Source organism: Apteryx mantelli, chromosome 1, assembly GCF_036417845.1.
Source record: "Apteryx mantelli isolate bAptMan1 chromosome 1, bAptMan1.hap1, whole genome shotgun sequence".
Taxonomy (NCBI): domain Eukaryota; kingdom Metazoa; phylum Chordata; class Aves; order Apterygiformes; family Apterygidae; genus Apteryx; species Apteryx mantelli.
Genome location: NC_089978.1, coordinates 95,223,853 through 95,248,100, shown reverse-complemented (window position 1 = coordinate 95,248,100; position 24,248 = coordinate 95,223,853). Strand labels below are relative to the sequence as shown.

General features: G+C 38.8%; 1 protein-coding gene across 1 annotated transcript in view; it reads left to right on the top strand.

The window, feature by feature from the left end:
- The window catches only part of CFAP47 (cilia and flagella associated protein 47), a 377,656-nt gene that overhangs the window by 58,271 nt on the left and 295,137 nt on the right, over window positions 1–24,248 (top strand). The window contains exons 25-29 of the mRNA XM_067289744.1: window positions 3,963–4,155; window positions 7,793–8,002; window positions 17,290–17,390; window positions 21,639–21,773; window positions 23,460–23,679. Of these exons, the coding sequence (XP_067145845.1) occupies window positions 3,963–4,155; window positions 7,793–8,002; window positions 17,290–17,390; window positions 21,639–21,773; window positions 23,460–23,679 (859 nt within the window). The remainder of the gene's footprint in view (window positions 1–3,962; window positions 4,156–7,792; window positions 8,003–17,289; window positions 17,391–21,638; window positions 21,774–23,459; window positions 23,680–24,248) is intronic.

Genomic DNA, 24,248 nt, shown 5'->3' with positions numbered 1-24,248 from the left:
AACAGTAAGAAGTTAAATAACTCCTCTTTAACAGTATCTGTGGGGAAATGATTGATTTGTTTTTGTTTTTTTCCTTTTTATAGGGCCTGCCTTTAAGTTATGACTACTTGTGCCTTTTCTCCTTTGAAGTCTGTATTTCAGCATAAGCAGTTTTTTTATTGGCACTCATTTATGCTAAAGTTGTATGTATTATATTTGTAATATGGGATGAATTATTGGAAAGTCCAGGGCAGCTGAACTGGAAATGTTTATCTGAGAGACAAATATAGAAAGTGAATAACAATCTAATATGAGCTTAAGAGGGTAAAAAGAGCAGGTGATAGTTTTGCTTTCTTCTCACACTCTCAAAAGATCAAAAAATATGCTAGTACACAGTTAAGATTTGTGGAAGAACTCTTAGACTCATACTGATACAGAACAGGAAGGAATATGGACATACTTAAGGAGGCAGCCTTCTTAAACTGGCTTTTGCTGCTAGTTTAAATTGAAACTTAAATAAGTGGAGTGGAGGTGGGGGGCTTTTAAAATATTTCTCTTGCAAAAGTAGGTGAACAATGTCAGGAGGAAAACTTATCTATGTGCATAACTTCCTTTCAACAGAAATATAATCTCTGTTTATGTTTCTTTTAAGAAGGGATCTACAGAAATTATATCCCCAGTATAGTATGCTAGAGAGTTAGGCATTCTGAACTGGATGGGCTTTCTAGTGCAAATTAGACCGAAGTGAGGCAGCTAAGAAATATGTGTGCGTATGCACTTTGAGGAATCTTTCTGTGTTCCTTTATTCAGAGTTTTTTTCCTAAGGTAAAGTGGTGAATGCTTATTTCCCATCCAGAAAAGACAAAGGGGAAATTGCCCAAATAATTCTACAGATTTTTTTTCAGCCTGTGGCAAATTTAGATGGGCAGAGTTGCCAGTACCATCAAATCTCCCTAAGGAAATTTTTCCATATCTCCTGGACCCCTTGTTGTCTGTCCTATAGAAATTAGTGGTGTTATATCAGAATGGTAACAACAACACAAGCTTTGATTGTAGTCATGAAACATGTAATTAATAGGATAAATATATCCCACAGTATTCTGACTATTTAGTTTTTCCTGGCTAAGTGATCTGAATACTTACAAAAGATCAGACTGACATTTTTTAACTGATATAATTCTGTCTTATACCTAAGTTTATATGAGGTCTACTGCTGGAATTCCTTCTCACTGGTGCCACTAAGAACGGAGCAAAATCTGGGTGAAGTTAATGTAAATTGGTGAATGGGTTGGCAGATATTATCAGGCTTGGGAAAAACATCATTTGCTCTTATGGAGAAAAATGGCAATAGATATTACCTGCCAGTGCTAAAAATCTGAATATTTGAAGGGACAAAGCATGGAACGAAGTGTAAAGAAATGAATAGAGATTAGTATAAGGAAGAAAGGTTTAATAGTAATTTAGAAAGGGTGTTGATATCCATTCTCTTTAAGAGTGTCCTATTTTTAAATCATGCAGTGTTTGTTCTCCAGCACCCTATCTTGTGAATTCACTATATAGTAAGCTGGAATCAAAGTTGTGTACATGGAGAAGACTTCTGCTTCAGGGCACTTACTGCATTCTTTGGGGGCTAATGATGCAGGGAATTGAGGAATTCCATTATGGCCCTACCTTTACCATATTTTTCATGTAAAATGAAATAAAAGTTTAGCTAAAGCAGTATTATTGGTCCATATATCTTTCTCAGTTCCAGATTTTATTTGCAGAAGAGCCACGAGTTCATGACTTACTGCTAGTTCAGGACATAATTCCCATTAGTTTCAAAATAAAGTTAAATATTCTCAAAACTTTCTGGGCCTTTCAAACTAATGACCAAAACTTAATGGGACCATATATACTTTTTTTTTGGTCTTTGTGAGGACAGTATCACAACATGCTGTGTTTTTATTTGCTTATTTATTTATTAAAATCCTCATGGGGTCCTTATGTGTTTACATATGGAGAATTTTGTGTTTAGTAAGTGTGTGGAGCCACATACAGAATGATCAGTTTAACAAATCGACTGTTTCCTAGAATAAGCACTGTATTCTGTCCACAGCCTGAGTCAGGGATTCTATGGAATATACATGTGATCATGTAGTTAATATTGATTTGTTTTATGTACAGTGGGGATGAAAAGTTTGTGTGGAAAAGTCTAATACAACCATTTTATAGCTTTTGATGGTTTGACTTTGGAAATATAGTTAATACAAATATTTTAAAATGTGAGAGGTAGTGCAAATAACTTATTCTTTGGTACTGACATCTGACCCTGTAGTTTCCTTCCTTAAATTGTGGCATTTATTGGTCGTGGCCTGTCACTTTCCATTACTCTATGTTCTAGAAATGTAGGAGTACAGGATACCAGAAGCATGGTTTAACTAGAGCACAACTGCAGGAGATTAGTTTGTCTGGCTCATATATAACTTGTATAGTACTGGTCATCTTTTCTTACAGGCCTGCCCAATGTTATGTGGCACTTCATACATCTCCATGAACTTTTTTGACTCTCTTTCACCTTTCCCTCATAAGAGTGCCAAGTGCCAGAAAAAAGGTGTTGTTTTCTTGCTGTTTCAAAACTTAGCATCACAACCTTCTCAGCTTTCTTGGGGTATTCTCTCCTAAAACTAGTTTCCATTTAACAGGGAACTAGCCATATTTTTTGAGCATTGCAGCAAGTTCCCATTTCATCTGGCTTTCCCCTTAAGAGGTTCACATTTGTTGTTCTGATATGAAGGGGTCTGTAGGCCATGCTCTGGGCAGCTAACAGGCTTTTATGAAGCTCCTTTAGCATCATCTCCATGAAGAAATTGACTCTTACGAGGAGGGAATAAGATAAAATGTTTTGAAGAGGGCAGGTTTTCTACTTTGGGTATGCAAACAATGGCAGCTGTTTCTCACGCTGTGAGAAAGATTATTGGAGCTAAAGAGCTTGAGGTTATATTCTGTTTGCTGTAGCATGTGTGCTCATACAGACACATAAAATAGAAATTACTCATTTTGCTCTTTCTTTCCTTCTTAAACATTAGGTGAGGATGTTTCTGGTTCATACTTACTAATCTGTGGACAATGGGGAATCAAAGGGAAGGATGTTTTTCTCAGAATGAAAAGATTAAACTTTTTGTGTTGCAAAGGTACCAGTGACACATCATAGATTCGCTTCTAAGTGAAAAAGGTATTCATTAGTTGGCCTTCAAAGTTGTTGCTTTGTCAGTTCTTCAGCAGGCAGGAATAACTGAAAACTTGGTAAATGACACTGCGTGACTTGGAATAACATTTTGATAGAGTAACAGTTGCAAATGCACCTTGCTTCCGTATCAGTGAAAGAAAAAGAAAACGAGCTTTTGCTGTCCTGTAGAAAAAGGAACCCTGGAGCATTTGGAGGGATGGTGTGAGAAGGGATAGAACAGAAGGAAATCGGGGATCCTGTCAGTGGAGGGTAATTCAAGGATGTAGTAGAACCTGTCCCCCTGGCTGTAAGGCTGTTCAACAACAGTATAGGTTTTATAATCATCTGTTAAAATGATCACCATCTTATAAAGCACCAACTATCTTTTGGCTTGGCAGTCAGATGTTACTGATATTTATTCATTTGTAAAATTAGCATTCTATGCGTTAATTAGTGCAGTTTATTACATAACTGTAATTCTTAAAATTGACAAGTGTTATAGTGATGTTCTACATAAAGGAATGTTAATACAGTAAATAATTCACTTTCAAAAAGCTTTTTACTAATTAAAAAAATGGATTTTTGATTTGCTGCAAGCAAGTATTCGAAACTTGCTTAGTAAGTAATTCATTTAATTTATGTTAACCTACATTTTGAGTAAGAAAGCAATAATGATGATAAAATAAAAAAAATTTCTTACTCTAACTCATTATTTTAATTGCATGCATTTATGGTAATAGGTTGGCTTTTTTTGTTTTTGTTTGTTTTTTAGCAGCTTGTCCTGGAGCATATGCATCTGAAATGTCAGTGTATGTAAATGATAATCCATCTCACTACAGAATAACTTTATCTGGCACTGTGAAGTCACCAAAAATAAATTTTGATCCCATCCTTCTAATGCTGATGCCAGTTCCTCTGGGTATGAAAACTGAAACAGCCATCAATATTATTCCACAAGATTATTTAAGGTAAAAATCTTAAAGTAAATTTACTATAGAAATCCTGAATAGTTCTTGTTTTTGTTTTCTCCTAAAAAAGAGAATTCATACTTGTTTATGACGATTAGTATTCAGAGGAAAAAGTCTGCATATTTAAGAGAAAATGCATATAGCTCTACATTCAGCAAACCCATATTTTGTCCTGAAAACATATTACTGCTTCATGAAGTGGCCATCTTCTGTTATATTCATTTTGTCACATGCTTGTAAAAGTATTTGGAACAGTACATGAAATAGGAAGAGAAGAATCTTACCAGGAGTTTTTGCTAACTTTAGCCAGATACTAAGATGATAGTCTTATCTACTCTACAGGTTAGAAAGCAGTGTTTTGAAATCTAACTGGTATTTGGCTAATTAGTGACTTTTTTTTTTTTGGGACCATTATTCAGTTTTACTTCCTGAGCAAACTTTAGTACCAAAAAGCACAACACATTTTAAGGATGTGATTTAATATATTAAGTAATTCGTATATTTTTCATTTTTGTGTAGATCACCTGCTTTATCCTGTTGGTTAAACTTACAAGAAAGCCTTTTCTTAATTTTTATATTATATAATATAACCTGACACCAAATCAACTCCTGTTTGATAAAAATCTTCTCAATCTTTTAACATAGATCTTTTCAAGTCAGAGCTGCAGCACTCTTGTGTATGTTTGTGTAGAAAAATTTGTTTTCAGTCTCAGAGATGCAACTTCTCTACATGTAATTATGAAATAGTGGTAATGTTAGTTTGATATGCCTATGTGGGTACCATTTCAGTGTCAGAAGAACTGGAGGAAAACTTTAAGTTGCAGAAAATTAGACATTAATCACTTGAAGATAACATGAATTTTGTTTATCTCCTTTGACTTGTAGTAGTTTATAAAGTGACTGGTCTGTTGTCAGTAATTCAGTGGTTGGATTCAGAATCACAGAATCGCAGAATGATTGAGGTTTGAAGGCACCTCTGGAGATCATCTAGTCCAAGCCCCCTGCTCAAGTAGTGTCACCTAGAGCACGTTGCACAGGATTGCATCCAGGCGGGTTTTGAATATCTCCAGAGAAGGAGACTCCACAACCTCCCTGGGCAACCTGTTCCAGTGCTCTGTCACCCTCACAGGAAAGAAGTTTTTTCTCATTTTCAGGTGGAACCGTCTGTGTTTCAGTTTGTGCCTGTTGCCTCTTGTCCTGTCGCTGGCGCCACTGAGAAGAGTCTGGTCCCATCCTCTCGACACCCTCCCTTCAGATACTTGTACACGTTGATAAGATCTCCTCTCAGCCTTCTCTTCTCCAGGCTGAACAGGCCCAACTCTCTCAGTCTTTCCTCATATGAGAGATGCTCCAGTTCCCTAATCATCTTAGTGGCCCTCCGTTGGACTCTCTCCAGTAGTGCCACATCCCTCTTGTCCTGGGGAGCCCAGAACTGGACACAGTACTCCAGATGTGGCCTCAGCAGGGCTGAGGAGAGGGGGAGGATCACCTCCCTCCACCTGCTGGCAACACTCTTCCTCATGCACCCCAGGATACTGTTGGCCTTCTTGGCCACAAGGGCACATTGCTGCCTCATGCTTAACTTGGTGTCCACCAGCACTCCCAGGTCCTTCTCTGCAGAGCTGCTTTCCAGCAGGTCAGCCCCCAACCTGTACTGGTGCAGGGGGTTATTCCTCCCCAGGTGCAGGACCCTGCACTTGCCTTTGTTGAACTTCATGAGGTTCCTCTCCGCCCACCTCTCCAGCCTGTCCAGGTCTCTCTGAATGGCAGCAGAGCCTTCTGGGGTATCAGCCACTCCTCCCAGTTTTGTATCGTCAGCAAACTTGCTGAGGGTGCACTCTGTCCCTTCATCCAGGTCATTGATGAAGAAGTTGAACAAGACTGGACCCAGTCTTGTTGTCCTTGACATCCCTTGCCAGATTTAATTCCAAATGGGCCTTGGCCATCCTCGTTGCATCCCTGCATACTCTGACAATGTTCCTATATTCCTCCCAAGTGGTCTGTCCATTTTCCCACATTTTGTACACTTCCTTCTTCTGGCTGAGTTTTGCCAGGAGCTCCTTGCTCATCCATGCAGGTCTTCTGCCCCCTTTGCTTGACCTTTTACTCATAGGGATGCTCCGATCTTGAGCTTGGAGGAAGTGATGCTTGAATATTAACGAGCTCTCTTGGACCCCCCTTCCTTCTAGGGCCCTAACCCATGGGATTTTTCCAAGTAAGTCCTCAAAGAGGCCAAAGTTTGCTCTCCTGAAGCCCAGGGTTGTGATCCTACTTATTGCCCTGCTTCCTCCTCACAGGATCCTGAACGCCGCCATCTCATGGTCACTGCAGCCAAGGCTGCCCCCAACCTTCACGTTTCCAACCAGTCCTTTGTTTGTTAGTACAAGGTCCAGCAGCACACCTCTCCTTGTTGACTCCATCATCTGTGTCAGAAATTTACCATCAATGCTCTGCAGGAACCTCCAGGACTGTTTGTGCCTAGCTGTGTTGTCTTTCCAGCAGATATCAGGGTGGTTGAAGTCCCCCATGAGAACCAGGTCGTGTGATTGTGAGGCTACTTCCAGTTGTCTGTAGAAGGCCTCATTGACTTCCTCTTCCTGATCAGGTGGCCTGTAGTAAACGCCCACAACAGTATCACCCATATTAACCCGCCCTTTAATCCTTACCCATAAGCTCTCGACTCGCTCTTCATCCACCCCTAGGCACAGCTCGATACATTCCAGTTGCTCTCTCATATAAAGGGCAACTCCCCCACCTCACCTTCCTGGCCTGTCCTTCCTAAAAAGCACGTAGCCATCCATGACAGCACTCCAGTCATGTGAGCTATTCCGCCATGTCTCTGTAATTGCAATGAGATCATGGCCCTGCGACCGCACACAGATCTCTAGTTCTTCCTGTTTATTCCCCATGCTGCGTGCATTGGTGTACAGGCACTTCAGAGAGGTGATCAAGCATGCAGGTTTCCCAGGAGGGGTGCAAAGGATCCTCCATAGCCACATCCCATGCGCACTTCCCTGGCTGTATGCACTCTCTGGAGGCATCCTGACTTGAGCTGTGTTTTGCTGAATACCGTGTCTCTATAAGTCTCCCTTTCCCCCATCTTTCATCCAAAAGGATTCCATATAGGTCTGGGCTCGCTCACACTTTTATTTCAAATTGGAACCTAAAACTACATAACCAAGGAAAGAATCTTTATATATCTCCATGGATTTCCATTTCACATTGTTATTGTAAAATTTTTTGAATATTAAAATACCTTCACGTATGCTAATACCATTTAGTCAGTATAAATGAAAGCTTTGGCTGTAGCAAACCTCTGAGAAAGCACACAAAAGGAAGTAACATTTAAGCCTTTTGTATTGCAGTAGTTAGGAGAAATTGTTCTTCCTTGGGATGTTGAACTATTGTGGGTCAGTATTAAACATCGAGATAACATTTGTAAAAAAACAAAGCAGCATGCCTAATGCTGAAGGATTTTAATTCTTCAGTTAGTTTCAATGGACTAACACTTCAACACTGAAGTATATTAATATACTTCTGTATATAACTGTAAAAAGAAGTTTCATAAGTGTATGAATCACCTTTATTACTGTCATCCTGTGAGCCCAAAACCCATTATTATTGATTTTTAACACAGGCAATCACGGATTCGAGTTGAACTTCCAAAGCTTGAACTTGAAGATGGTGACAGGATTTACCCCTTTTCTGTACAGTTCCCAGAAGGACAAGATATTGTTGTTTCATCAGATGGCACAAATATAGAACTCATTTGTCATATTGGCTTCAGCTCATCTAGACCAGTGTCATTTTTAGGGAATATATTCTTCATTGATGAAGAAGAAAACAGGTAATGCATTCAATTCAAATTCATATGGAGGCAGGATCCAAACTGACAAAGGTTATAAGACATAGAACTGTTATTAGGAACTGGTTGAGTAAAGATCTGCAAAGATATTCTGAAAAAATGAGAATGAAACTTAGAAATGCATTCCTTTTTCAACTGGATTACCACTCGAAAACACACAATTCAGCTTTGGTCTCTAAGGTAAGATTTGCCTAAGTTACTGTTTTAAGGTCTTGTATCTCAGTCATACCTTTACCAGTTAATTCTTAGTCTGCTTATCCCTTCTCAAATTGCTTTGGAGAGGCATGCTCTTGAGTCAAGAAATCCTAGTGTTTTCCATTACAGGGTATTTTGCTTTTTTAAAAATACCCTCTTAAAATTTTGCAATATATTTAAAGTTTTGTTGGAATCTAAAATGAGGGAACACCAACATCAGATCTGATCTTCATGTGAATTTAAGCTTGTATAGTGACTTTGTTCCATAATGAAAGCTTCTTCATTCTCAAGCTTTTAAAAAAACTTATATTCATTTCATAAAGTTTTTATCATATTAAGAATAAATTTAACTTACTGTAGAGCTACATAAACCTTTCAGAGTTTGTTTTGCAAAGCAAGTAGTTTCCAGTAGCTTGTAATGATTTTGGGGACCGGGGGCGAAATGTCTTTGTACATGTGGTTTATTCATTCTTAGCCTCAAAGTAGAGGTGGGGAGACATTCTGTCGGGGGAACCATACTGGAAGGCAGAATTTCATTTTGCTGGTAGCCAGCAGAGAGTCATCTGTAGTTTGTTATACAGCAAAGAACACTGTCCCAGTGTTGTTTCCAGTGGACCTCCCTCCCTCCCTGTGTATGTCATTCTTAGATCTTCTGCTCTTGTGTTTTTATATCCTAATTCTTAATTTTGTCTTCTCTGTTTTTACTGTAAGCTTTTTAGGGCAGGACAGTCTACTACAAGTTTATGTACTCTGAGCTGAGGCATTTGCTGATCTCTAGTTCTTCCTGTAATGTTGTTAATCAGTTACCTTATTGGGAATCTGCAGGGTACTGTCCTTTAGGTGGTTGTAACTAATTTATCTTTGGGGTTTCAGGCTGTTGCTATTTTCATTACTGATTTCAGATGTTCGATAGTGTTTTTTGTTTTCTGAGGCTAGTGAGAAAGAAGATGTGTGCGTGTGTGTATATGTTTGTGTGTATACTTATATATATATATAAATACTGTATAGAACTAGTGTCAGTGTCATACTACTTTTGGTATGAGACACAGGACTGGAGGCCAATATATAGGAAGCTCGGATGCCTGCCTCCCTCCATATAGTGCTCTCCCGAGTTTTCTGCACTGGCTTAGACTTTCTGGATAGCAGCATCAGCAGAAGCAGGCACAACCAGAGAAAAGGGATAAGGGACAAGGGTACTCTTAGATTTCCCCCTTCCTTCCCCCCCCACCCCCCTGGTTGCAACCCTGTGCACTACTTCAGAAAGCAATTTAAGTTTTTAAAAGTACTGAAATGATTTGGGAATATAAACCCTATGTCCAAAAAATCCTTCTAATTCCTATCAGACCTAAATTCCTGTAGGACAACAGACCTAGAGTTTGACAGCAATTTAAATGTAGTGTTCTTACTAAAATTCATCTCTTTAAAACACTTGCATTTATTTAGATTTATTCAGGTGAAAATAAAAGATTCCCCTTTTTCTTTAGTTCTGTTAGTTAATGACAACTGCGTTTTTTCACAGTTGCAATCAATTTAGTGATGAAAACATATTGCAAGCATTCTTTCTTTTTAGTCTAATGTGTGTTTTTCCTGCCTCTAGGCTGTTTCTCATCCTTAGAGATCTGTGAAATGTCTCACTCTTGCAGCAAGTCGTCTTATGGCACCAACTGATCCTGCAAGCTTTGTTGCCTTGTTTCCTAAACTAGTAGTGCCAACTTTTTTTTTTTTTTTTTTTTTAATCTACCTGAGCAATGGTGTTACAAAAGTTTGTCAGTTAGATCCTGGTAGCGTGGTAGCTTTAGGTTCTTTATCTGTGGAAATTTTAAATGACATTCTGCATCTGTTAATACTGTTGAAGATGGGTTATGTGACTTCTGTTCTACTATGACAATGCTTATCTTTCTAGAGCATTTTGTGTATGCTGATGCAAAACAAATCATTAGTGTTTATACTTACAAAATATTGTCTGAAATGCTATAGAGCAAAAGCTTTGTATTTTACTTCATGAAAAGTGTTACAGATGTAAAAGGTCAGTGGTACAAGATGATTGTAAGCATATGAGGAAGGTACATGTCTTGAATGTATTTATCGTACTTGTATGGAAATAAGCATGCTTTTCTGTCTGGTCCTGTATCTCAATGCTTGAAATATGTATGATAAGTATCTCCAAGTGCCTTTGTGATTACTACCATGCTGCTTTGACGAATGGAGTGTCATCCTTGAAACTCAAATGAATCCTTGAGCTACTGCCTCATTCTTTTTGAAGTTTCCTTTCAAAACACATTTCTGGAAAGATACCATGTTCAAATAGTTGATGATGATGAGTGGACAGAACTACAGAATGATTGAGTATGGAATGGACCTTTGGAGATCATCTAGTCCACACCCCTGCTCAAAGCTGAGTCAGCTACAGCAGGTTGCTCAGGATCTTGTCATGTTCGTTCTGAGCATCTCCAGAATGGAGACTCCAAAACCTTTCTGGGCAGCCTGTCCCAGTGTTCAACCACCCTCACCATTAAAAAAAAAAAAAATTTCCTTATGTTTACTTGGAATTTCTGTATTTCAGTCTGTGCCCACTGCCTCTTGCCTTGGGCACTGCCAAGAAGAGTCTGCCTCCATTTTCTTTAGTCCCCCTGTCAGGTCTTCAGACACATTCTCAGTGTGATTTCCCCCCGAGCCTTCTCTTCACCTGGCTCGATCACTTCCAACTCTCAGCCTTTCCCCATATGTCAGAGTCTCCAGTCCTTGAACTGGTGGCCCTTTGCTGGACTGTCCAAAATGTGAACGTCTTTCTTGTACTGGGGAGCCCAGACCTGGGCACAGCGGTCCAGATGTGGTCTTACTACGGCTGAGCAGAGGGGAAGGATCACCTCCCTCAACCTGCTGCCAAGGCTCTTCCTAACGCACCCCAGGATGCTGTTGACCACCTTTGCTGCAAGGGCATGCTGCTGGCTCATGGCCACCTTGTTATCCAGCGGGACACCCAGGGCCTTTTCTGCAAAGCTGCTTTCCAGCACGTCAGCCCCCAGTCTGTACTGGTGCGTGGAGTTATTCCTTCCCAGGTGCGGGACTTGCACTTCCCTTTGTTGAACTTGATGAGACTCCTGTTGGCCCATTTCTCCAGCCTGTTGAAGTCCCTCTGAATGGCAGCGCACCCGTCTGGTGTACCAGACATTCCTCCCCATTTTGTGTTGCCTACAAACTTGCTGAGGGTGCACTCTGTCCCATCATGCAGGTCATTAATGAAGAGGTTAAAGAGTGTCGGCCCTGGTATCGATGCCTGGGGGACACCGCTAGTGACTGGCCTCCAGATGGACTTTGTGCCACTGATGGCAACCCTCTGAGCCTGGCAGATCAGCCCCTTTTCAGTCCCCCTTGGTGACCATTTATCATTTATCCACATTTCATCAGTTGACCTATGAGGATGTTCCAGGAGACAGTGTCAAAAGCCTTGCAGAGGTCAAGAGAAACCACACCTGCTGCTCTCCCCTCAGCCACTGAGCCTGTCACCTTGTCGTGGAAGGCCATCAGGTTAATCAGGCATGATTCCCCCTTTGTGAATCCATGCTGTCTGTTCCCACTCACCTTCTTGTCCTGAGTATGACTGGAAGTGGTTTCCAGGATTAGCTGCTCCACCGCCTTCCCAGAGACTGAGGTGAGGCTGACCAGCCCATAGCTCCCCTGATCCTCCTTGCCCTTCTTGAACATAGGACTGCCATTTGCTTTCTTCCAGTCCCTAGCCTGCTTCCCCAGTTGCCATGAGCTTTCACAGATAATCGAGAGTAGCCTCGCAGTCTCATGGGCCAGCTCCGTCAAGAGTTGTGTGTGCATCCCATTACGGTTCCTTGAGCTTGTGTATGTCCAATTTCTTTAAATGCTCCCTGACCTCGTCCTCTTCCACCAAGGATAAATCTTCCTTGCCTCTGGGCTTTCCCACTGGTCTCAGAGGCCTGTGATTGCTGAAGGCAGGTCGTACGAGTAAAGGCTGAGGTGAAGAAGGCAATGGGTACCTCTGCCTTTTCCATGTCCTTTGTCACCAGGTCCCCCTGCCCCATTCAGCAGCAGGCTCGTGTTTTCTGTAGCCTTCCGTTTGCTGCTGCTGTATCTCTGGAAGCCTTTCTTGTTGCCCTTCACGGCCCTCACCAGATTCCACTCCAGATGGGCTTTGGCTTTCTGAGCCCTCTCCCTGCACACTCAGGCAGCCTCTCTGTACTCCTCCTGGGTCACCTCACCCTGCTTCTTCTGCCTCTAGTACTCTTGCTTTTGACATCTGAGCTTTGTCAGGAGCTCCTTGTTCATCCATGCAGGCCTCCTGCCCCCTCTCCTTGAGTTCCTGCTTGTTGGCATGTCCCGTTCTTGAGCTCGGAGGAGGTGATCCTTGAAAATCAACCAGCTCTCCTGGACCCCTCTTCTCTGCGGGACTGTATCCCATGGGGTTCTTGCAAGCAGATCCCTGAACAGGCCCCAGTCTCAGCCTGTGATCTTGCTTTTTGCCTTGCTCACTCCTCTCAGGATCCTGAACTCCACCATCTCATGGTCACAGCAGGCAAGGTAACCCTCGACCTTCACATCGCTCACCAGTTCTTCCTTCTTCCTACGTATCGCATCCAGGGGAGCGTCTCCCCTCACTGACTTCTCAATCACCTGCATCAGGGAATTATCACCAGCGCACTCCAGAAACCTCCTGGATTGCTTGTGCCCATGCATTCCCACTGCACTCTCACATGCAGGGCAACGCCCCCTCCTTGCAGTCCTGGCCTGTCCTTCCTAGAGACCCTGTAGCCATCCATTGCAGCACTCTGATTGTGTGAGCTATGCCACCATGTCCCTGCAATCCCAGTGAGATTTTGTAGTGTTGCAGCTGCATGCAAACCTCTAATTCTTCCTGTTTGCTCCCTGCGCTGCACGCATTAGTGTACAGGCACTTCAGAGAGGCACCCAGTCATGCTGATTGCCCAGGAAAGGTACGAGAGCTCTCCCCATCATGTAGGCACTCCCTCACTTATATGGATATGCTTGAGGTGGGCCCCTCTCAGGCCTGTTTTGTTGATTATGAGGTCTCTCTTGGGCACAGCACCCCGCACCCTCCACTCTCCATCCCGTTCCACCATTTCCTCACATGACTGATGTTGTCATCTCCCTCCCCTGTTGTTCCTAGTTTAAAGTTCTCCTCCCCACTTTGGCCAGCCTGTGATGCTTTTGCCCCATTTATTAAGACAGATCCCATCTCTTCCTAGCAGTCCTCGATCCTTAGAGAAGGTCCCATGGTCATAGAAGCCAAATTCCTCTTGTTGACACCAGCTGTGCAACTGGTTGTTGGCCCGCAGCATCTGCCCACTCCTCCTCAAGCCCTTCCCCTCACCGGCAGGACTGAAGAGAAAACCACCTGGGCCCCTCCATCCTTGGCCATCACCCCCAGAGCCATGTAGTCACATGATACGCTCCAGGTCTCCCCGTCAGTGTCATTGCTGCTCACGTGGAAGAGCAGCAAGGCTGAGGGCTAGACAAGCCACCACACTCTCTCTGCAACGTCCCGGATCCAAGCCCCTGACAAGCAGCAAACCTTCTACGACAGCAGGTTGGGTTGTCAGAGTGGGGGCCTCCATCCCCTGCAGCAAGGAGTCATCAGCTGCTATCACTCATAGCTTCTTCCTGGGGTTGTTGCATGGCTTCAGTGCAGGTGCTTCATTGGACAAGCTTTTTGTCTTATGAACTCTCTCACGCCTCTAAATTTGTTAGGTAGGATATATTATGTTCCTTATGTTCCTACTGCTGTTAGGTGGTTTTATTCATTTTTCTTCCTATAATAGCACAGAATACAAAGAATCCTGTGCTTGTTTGGATTGTAAGCATCAGGAAACAGGGAGGACCTTCTCAGAGCTGTAGCCTGATATCTGAGGGATTGATTTGTATCTAGATGTCCTGTAGCTCTGGCTATCTTTATATTATAGATTGTGTGGCAGTGTCTTTGCCTTTCAGTTGTTGAATTTCATAACTTGTTAAGTTGCACTGCAGTTGTTCTCTGGTATGGTTTTCTGGGTTTCCTTACCATGAAAATCAAGGCATGGATTTGGCATGTTCAGAAATCTCAAATCTTCATTGATGATGGAGATGGCTGAGATGCTCACCTCCACCTGAGAAACCAGAAATGTGACTGAGTCCAATAATACAGACATCTGAATTACATTCATACAATTTACATGAATGTGTAAATTAGCCTTAATCCGTCTTCTCTCCCCTCCCCCTGCACCCTTGCCTGTTAAACAGTGAAGGAGTTGCATGTTCCCTGGGTATTTTCACATGCGTTTTTAATATGTTAGTGGATGTGGTGTAACTTCTGTGCAGAGCAGAAAAGTATGTGCTTTAGTGTGAGAGAATATATTCTTGCTCTTTGAAAGTTCCTTTGTTGTATTTCAGTAATGTAATTCATGATTGTCTGTGCAGGGAAATGGCTTTTTATATGTTTACTGAGATCTTGATATGTGATAAGATCTAGGTTGCTGCAGCTGCTATCCATATGTGAAGTGGATCATATCCATTTAAAGTATGTGCTTGCTCAAAAGAGAAGTACAAAGCACAAGGAGAGAGCAGTTCTTTCGGTTGTATTTGAAGTCATCTTTCCACTTTCATTACAACTGGTTGTGCTGAAATTCACTTAATGATCTTCTGTTAATAGTACCCCAGTCTGGGTTATAATTCCATAAAGTTGCTTTCACTACAGAAACTTGGGTCTGGTGTCTGCCCTCATGATTCAGAAGATTAGCCAATGCTTCAAGGTAGTGAAATCTAATTGCAGGAATGTGGAGTATTCATTTAAAGACAAGTATTCATCTAAAAATAATGTAACTTTTTACATTTGGTCACCTTATAAGCTTCCTGCATATTTGGCAAATTACCTGCAAACTTTTATGATTTAAAAATGTTAAGGGGAATTTCCAAAGATTTAATACAATATAGAAGAAGACATTAAAAATGTGCTCTGGTAATGTGTTTGTATTTTTATTTATGAATGGGAAAACCCAGATCAGAATAATTTTAGTGTTTGGAATGAGTTTGTGCTAACTTACAGATCACCAAGGTTAGTATACATAGGTTCTCTTAATAAAGCAAGTGAAACATATCTTTTCTTTAGAAGCATCACTGACTGTTGTTGTTGTTTTATGAAAACATTATGATGAATCCATTAACAACTCAGTAGTCTGTGTCTTCATCGCTTTGTTTGCATTGTTTGCATTCTTTTAATGTTTCAGTACAGAGCACAGTATTGGCAGCAGTATGTTTATAATTTTGTTGTCTGAAGTTAAGCTAATGTATGCCTGCGAAGTATTGTCATTTGTCACAGTAAAGTCATGAGTTAGAAGTTGGCAAACTTCTCTGTGCTGCAGTTCTCAATCCTGAATGTCTTTAAATGGTTTGATAAAGGTAGAAAAATTATTATGTTCTGACACATGGTTTGGGCATGTACAAATATATGTTTGCTGATGTTGATACACCTCTGACAACCATCTGACCCTCTGGCACTGTATTTTTGAGATTTTTGCTGAATAAATGTAGGTAGCATAAAGTTAGCTATAACAAATACTACCTGATTTAGAGATGCCCCAGTAAGATGAAATTGGTCAAGGTGCTCACCATCCCAAAGTCCACATAGGACAGACATGGCCAAAGTACATACCAAAACACTCTGGAACTGAATTGTTGATTTAAGTGACCATTAGCTATCACATTGGAATAGAAATGTGAATATTTACACATAAGAAATATGGATATGGATTTTGTTGGGGCTTTTCTCTAATAAAGTCCCCCTGAAAGTAGTGTCTAAGAATGTTGCCTAGTTGGAGAGGGAAGTATGGAGGAGGAAACAAAACTTAATTGCTTTCTGGTACTTTTAAAATGTTGCTGTTGTCCTTGGTCAGGTCATTCTTTAACAAAACAGTAGAAGAGAAATAGGACATGTTAGAAATCAATAAGAAAGGCCTTGTGAGGTGTTTTAATATTAATCTCAATTTGCTTAAAATAGGAATTTATCCTTCAATATATAGTTTAAGAAAATAGGAAATATTTTCATTTATTCCAAGTATATTTTCCATATTCTTAATTCTCAATATACTAAAGCAAAATGGATATCAGCATGTTGTTTTATTTATTAAAAATGTATTTTCCTTTTCATTTTGGTGGCTTTGTGCCATGAATAAAGTAATGTGAAGTGAAAGAAAAGCTATGCAGTAATATAGGACTAAGCTAAGTTGAAGTACCTTTCAGTTGCAATCAGCCAGGAACATATGTACAAATAGTTATCTTGGGTTACTTAATGGCAATAATTTGCTTAGGTGACTGCACCCTGAGAGATTTAGACCAAAGATGAAAAAAATAGTGAAATGGTGGATTGCTACACTTCAACATGTATGCTAAGGACAGTAGAAACACTCTACTGAGCATAGGAGCATGTACATCAATTTCTGTTATATTCTAGCAATTATAATCAATATCTCATTGTTTTTAAATTGAATCTATTTATTTCTAAATATTTATTTTGAGATTTCTGTGAATGCTTATAGAAAAGCATTAAATCCAAATAGAAGTTGCTTTTCAAGAAAGCTTCCCCTGGCAAAAGTTATAGGATACATTTAGCAATTTAGCAATCTCCTTTGGTATGCTCATAAATATCAGCTGTAATTTTAATTGCTTTTGTTTTCAGAGAGAGACAGTACACTTATTTCAATAAATCTTTTCTAACTCTTGAACTTTCAGATTAATGAGTTGTGCATGCTCATAGTAAATAAATTCTGTTGTGGAAATATTATACTAACCTTCCCTATTTCTGCATGTGCTCTCATCTGTGTACTGAAAAGAAGTTACCTGAACACATTATTTCTGTCATTTATTCTTGTGTTGAAATACCTTGATTGCCTAGGCTAAACGGAGAGCTATCACAGAGTGAAATAAAGTGAACATATCATAAACTCGTTTGGGAAACATTTCATTAAAATTACTTTGAAGGCAACTATATTCATAGAAAAGGATTGAAGATATTTTCTTTAATGGGTATAACTTTTTTGTTTGTTTGCTTTAAATAGGTTCTTGCTTCAGGTTGCTGCAGTAGCAGAGAACTGCCTTCTTACTTTATACCCGTATTTAGCATTTCACCGCTCGGATCAACAAATTATCTTCAAAAGCAGTAAGCAATCAATATTTTACCTCTTTAAATTATATTATGTGCAGTAGGATGTCTGTATTTTCAGTATGGTAGCAGGGATGCTATCAAGATAGTATTTTTGCTCATTAATTCCAAGGGGATGCTAGCAATTAAATTGCATAGTTTAATAGCTTCTATTTTCTTGTTGAAAATAAGGAAAATTTATATAAACAATTTGATATTGTTTATTGAAAAAATATTAGACAAATCTAAAACTTATAGAATGTTTGATATTTTTAAAGTGTGAGTAGAAAAGACAGCCCAAACAATAGAGAAGAAATTTGAAAATTTAGATTAGATTGATAGAGAATGATTATTCAACATTATTTCATGTGACAACATTTGGATATGTTATGAAGAAAGCAAAAGAGAAGAAAGTCACTTGATATTATGATAAAATGTGGTCATTACTTGACTGTTGGATATGATTTTCAGTATTTTTAATTACTGTGTCCTGAAAGACTGGGGAGCGTAGCAATATTTTAAGGCCCAATAAAAACCTGGCATCACAGAGTAGAAATATTTTTATCTGTAATGACAATATTCTTCAGCCAGTTGGTCCTGTTGGTAAGCATTACTTTTGTATCTTTTATCTGGGCAGTCTAAAATGGCTCTCATGCAGTTTCATATCCATTCTGTATGAGGTCTGTCTTTTTTTTAATTAAAAAAATTAAACAGAAGTAAAATGTGCAAGCTGCATTCTAACATGACAGAAATCCATGGCTGTTTTATAATAATGCTTTAATATGAAAGCTTAAGATCATTAATACCACACTTACTTCATTTTTAATTACACTTAGAATAAGAAGCCATAAAAACACACTTTTTCAAAAGTAAGTACCTTCAACAGCATCTTAATTATGCACAAGGTGGAGTTTTTAAAATATTCTGGTTTTGTTAGTTGAAGAAATTGATTGCAAGTTAAAAACATAGTGTAAATTTGTTTAAAACATCTACTTTTTTTCTGCACTACTCCTAAGTCCTTTTCAATGTTCCGCAATCTCTTTATGTGTTGCTGTGTTTATGGGAAGGGATTAGTATCAGAGAATATTTCTGTTTGAAAGGGACCTCTAGAGGTTATCTTGTCCAACCTCTTGCTCAAAGCAGGTTCAACTAGGAGGAAAATTACTACATTTTTTTGTAGCTGGTATCTGTTATATTTGGATGAAACAGACAAGCTTTCAGGTAAGCAAACCATTCATTAGGTCAGAAATAGATTTAGCTTTGAAGATTGTGGATTCTAAGGTAAATGTGTTACCCAGACTGCCTAAGAGAAAAGATAGTTGGTACATGTGAGGTAGGAAATGGGATTAGCAAGGGAAAAGGTGACTTGTTTCATATAGAAGATGGAAATAGATAATATACAACCCATGGATCATAGCACAATTAAATGAAGATAGGGGAAAAAGTATTATATTCTCTCTTATGAATGTGTGATTTATTTATTTATTTAAATATCCAATGGATTTATGAATTTCTTTTTTCAGGCTCATCTTTTGAAGATGCTTTGTAGGTTTTTTTTTGAGGATTAAGTCAAAGATGGGACAGTGATTTTATAGAATCTAGAGGGGGGAAAAAAAAAACTGCTGAGAAACTGCTAAGAGGACACACTGGATGACTAGTTTAGTGTGACCAAACCACATCTGTCCAGTACAGTGGTTTTGAAAGCTATTCCACAAGCCTTTGCTTCCATGTATCTGACAGCTTGCTCTTATGTTATTTGCTCCAAACTTCACCAGTAACCATGCCAACAACCACAATATAAAGATAATGGTATAGAGTTCTTCCTTCTCTTACTGTTGTTTACTAGTCCTGAAATCATCCTGGGTTCCTCTTCTGCTCTTGTTCTGCAGACTGACCTCACAGATAGCTAGCTGGGGGTCCTATAATCCTATCATATCATGGTAGGCAAAACTGCACCATGATCTACAGCATTTAGAATTAGTATTTGTATATCCTGGTGGGAGACAGTATGTATTCAGAGTGGATGATCCGTCAGAACTCTTTTGCACAGAGACTGCGTGAACATGGCAATACCATGTTAAACTGTGAAACTTGTATTGATACTGATGGCAGTCGCTTACTGTGTTGTCTTTAGTTTAGTGCTTTAGTTTAAGCCACTCTGCATAATGTAAAATGTTTGCATTCAACTTTTTGGTAGATGGAACTATACAGTAAGGCTATAACTGATATACTGCAGGTATACCCTATCTTGCACCCCCAGTTCTGTGTCTTGGTTTATCTAATGTAATATAAGATGTAGAGCATTTCTGCAGAAGTGGACATTCTCACTCTGAATATTCCCTGCAATTCTTTTTATAAACCTCAGGTTTAGTTTATATGTTTAATACCTGTTATGAGAAGAAAATATTTTATTTATATATGGACAAGCTGTCTTAACTTTCTGGGGTGTTTAATGAGATAAGAGAAGAGACTACTGTTAACAGATAATTGATAGTCAAAGGTTTTGGCCTTGACGGAGTGAGGTAAGAAATAAAAAGTTATTGAAGTATCGGATGCATTTTTGATAGTGTAACTGAAGTCAGTTGTGGCCTCAGGATAACTTTTTTCATGGATATAGCAATATCGTTTTGATTAAGGAATGCAGTCTCTCCTGCTTGTGTTTGCACAAAGTTCCACGGCAAAGTTTATTCTTTTTATTTTACATATACGTTTTTGTAAATTAAAAACTAAGACAACAAAATCTTATGGCTTACATATTTTAACATTTGATCTGAAGAAAAACTATTTTTTCTGGGAAAGTTTTGAACTACCTTTACATTTGGCATTTAAGACCAGAGTATTTAAAAATCACTCAGGTTTTCAGATGTAGGTTAACATCTCTGTTTTTTGTGGGTCCAACAAAATCACGTAATATCAGAAAGTTTTATTTAGTAGTAAATGTGAGTTTAGGCTCTTGAATTTTTAAACTGTTAAAGAAATTACTACATTTTTCACTTGCGACAAATATTTCAATCTTTGTGTATGTTTGCATAGCAAAATGAAAGTGTAGTTGTATATTCTAGCATATCTGTGTTAACTTTATCTAATTATTGTGAGTAATAATGACAGTGGGAATATACTCTATTATCTCTAGCATATGTTAACAGACTCTTTAAAGAACTCTGTGACTGTAGTTGTCAGTATGTGTTAAAGCCTTGTACTGTCATATCTTTTCTGCCAATATTAGCTGTGCCACTATTTCTGTTTATAATCACAGATTCCTTTTGCCAGATCCTTTAAATCAGTATAACAACAAGATCAAAACTGTCAAAAGAAATACTATTTGTCCTTGAGACTTTAATGGTGTCAAATACATAGAATGAAATTATCAGTGTTTTTGAAATATTTCAGGGTATTAAGGCCAACTAGTCACCCAGTGCATCTTCTTCGCAGTTTCTTGTCATGATCTGTTTTTTTTAGCTTTCTACTCTACTGGCTGAATTTAAAAGCCAGTGTTTCTAGACAGCAATATGAATGATGAATGAACTCCTAGCAGGTAACTCTCATTTCTTAGCCTTTTTGCTACCTGCAGGTCTAGTTGCAGGTGTCTTTTTTCAGTGTGCCAGTTCCCAAATAACTCATTCCCAACACCACTTCTAGTCAGTGAGATCTTTTCTTCAGTCTTCTTTCATAGCCTTTTCTATCCACTGACCATTTCTCGCATCCTCCTTCCCAATTCTTTGTCCAGAGAATTGAATTGCACTTAGAAATACGTATTTGGAGAATGGAAGTTAAAAATACATTTTTAAGTGCAGATAGGTATGTGAGTTTTATGGTATCACAAAAGTGATGAATTGGTAAAGCATAATTCTGAGTTTGGTTTATTTGAGAAAAAAAAAAAAGTGGTGTTGAGTCTGTAAAAGCTTGATGATGTTATACTGAGACCCCTTATATGGAGAGCTGTGATCAGAAATCCCTTAAGAGTATTTGGTTCATGACTTAGAACTCCTGAATTAGTGCTGTTCTGGTAGGTTCTTTTCAGCAAGTGTGCAGACCCATCCTGTACAATATACAGTTAATGAAAAAAATACACAGATAAATTTTGTCGCTGTTCTAGTGACAGAAATGAGATATTTATTATGAGTCAAACACGACCTGTTACTTGATTAATTGAAGCCCAAGAGGGAAAAAAAAATCGGATAACTCTGTGAACGGTTAGAGCATAGACAATGAAATATCTTTTACTGTGTTTTTCACTCAACTACAGTTTATAATCTTGCTTTATAGACAGTAATGAGAGAGACTGCAGTAGTGGGGAAGCTGTTTTGCATCCATGTTGTACTCCACAATCAGTTTGCTGTAGTACTTCCTCAGGTTCCTTTGGTGTAATCACTACCTCAACCTATGAAGATTCCAAATCAGGTACAGTACAACTGTTCACTTTGAACACTTTAAGCTCTTAAAATTGCTTTTCAGTTTATGACTTGAAAAACACATATTTCACATTTGTAATCTTTGCTTGAAATACGTCTGTATGTGTAATCCATGAATAATGGGGAGGCTGTCCTCTCCTGTAATATCATAGGAAAGCTGGCCTAGAGGATAAGCAGAAAAGACTCTCCTGCCTTTTAGCAGCTCAAGTGGAAGGAAAATAAGCCAGGCTATTAAAAAAAAAAAATTCTAGGTCCCAATTGCAATAAAAGTTCATGGAGGATCCAGCAGAAAATAGATTACTGGAGGGATGTAAGGGATTAGTTGCTAAGGAGGGTGTTTGTATCTGTAGTTATAAACTAACCAACAACATGGACTCTGTAAATGTGCTATACTCTACAAAGAACTAGTTTTGTGTTAAGGCTAGACTTTGACATTTTTATTGTATTTATGAAATACTGTATAAACATTACCAATGTCAGTGGGACTCAGTTAAGGTGCTGGTCCATAGGTGTTAAGAGTAGTAGACTCTTCTGTGAGGTTGTCAGGTGGTTAATATCTGAGGCTGTTGACATCTGTCATCTTAGCTGTTGTTTACTAACTGAAGAAGTTACTTTTCCTGGTCCATCACTGCTAATGTCTGGCAGATCTGCTGATAGGGCTGTTTGTATGATTGTTCTCTAACCTATTGCCAAGACAAGTAGGGTTAATTAAACAGATTAAATAGTAGCCCTTTACTAACATGATTCATTTTTAGTGGGACGATGTAAGAAGAGTTCAACAGAGCAACTCAGTTCCAGATCTGAAGAGGCAATAATGTCTGGAAGAGGTGTCACTGACAAGATGGGAAAGTAACCTTGTCAGCCAGCACTACTGCACAGGCTTAAATCTGGCTGCATGTTACAAAGGACTAGAGTCCCCTCTTTTGCTCCTATTCTATTGTGTTGTGTTTTCTTCTTAAATCCTAACCAGATGATTTTTTCACTGTGCAAGATATTAACTGGCTTTATTTTTGCATCATTTAATGAAACACACTGCAATAGTGGCATCAAAATACATCTTTAAAATACATCTGGAATCATTTATTTGTGCTGTGAAAAAAATGATCGTATCATTACCTTTCATACAATAATATTGTTGTATAATAAACAAAAACTGGTAATGGTTAAAATATGTAATATAAGTTTTAACCAGATGAGGATTTGGGAGAGAGAAGGGGGAAAGAAGAGGGATAAGTACAAAGGCTTATCAAGCAGGAAATAGGCTCAGTGCCTGATAATTTGCTTGAACACAAGTCAGTTAGCCATTGCCATATCATTGGGGTGAGAAACTAGCATTGACTAGCTGGTAAAGTAATATCTACTGCAACTGCGTGTAAGACTGTTTCTTTAAGATTATTGCCTATGGTTTTGTAGGCTGTGTATGAGTTTCTTTACTTTTTCTGATTGGGTAATAGTTTTTTTTTTTTTAAGGGAAATTAAATTCTAATAATGTAATTTGTTCTGTTCCCAAAACATATACATGTCACTTTTGCATTGTTTATTCCAGAAATAAGAGTTGATCATCCTTGTGTGACAATTTTTTGTTTTCTGAGAACGATTATATTAAAAATATACATGTTGCTTTTATACTAGAAAGTGAAATAAGGAATCTTTTGGTATTTTTTATATCATTCAGAATCGGATACTGTTTTTGAAAATGAAAATGTAAAGATGAATGAAGCTGACAGCCAAAGTGATGGGCGAAAAAAAAAAATTGAATTATCACTTTTTCCTGATGAGAACAAAGAGGAGTGCATCTTCTTTCAGAAAGTCCTAACTGCTGTTCAGAATTGGTTCAGTCTCTTTGGTTGGTCTAAGGGACCTAATCCTATTTCGATACCATATTCACTAAGACGGTAATTCATATCTGCTAAGAGTTAACTTGTATGTGTTAACCTCTTAAGTTACTCTGGATATGATCTAAGGAATATAAATGCACTCTATTGCACACTTGTGTATTACAACTGTAGCATCTACACACTGTTATATGAAAATGTTATCTAGGTGTTATAATCTTTCATTTTATAAAATATATTTCCAAGTAGAATGCCCTAGTATGCCACAATGGAGCTTATGTTAAATAGACAGTTAAAACTGTGTAACACTTTTGATTCTGATCCCAGAATGAACACAGTTTTAGCAGTTGTCCTGTCTTTGATGGCATGAATATTTTAACAATATGTCTTTTTTCCCCATACTCTGAAGGTCAAGAAACAGCTGGGGAAGCAAACTTCATTATTCATAGTCTTGCAAACACCATGGAAATATAACAGTCATAGTGGCATCACTTAGTCGATGTTATCTAGTTTGCTACTAAGTGATGAAGAAGCCAGTCTCCTGGGATGTGACTGTATAGGTGTTCATAAAAATAATAGAAAGCAAAGTTTTATTTGGCAGAAAGCAATGATAAGCACAAATTTACTTA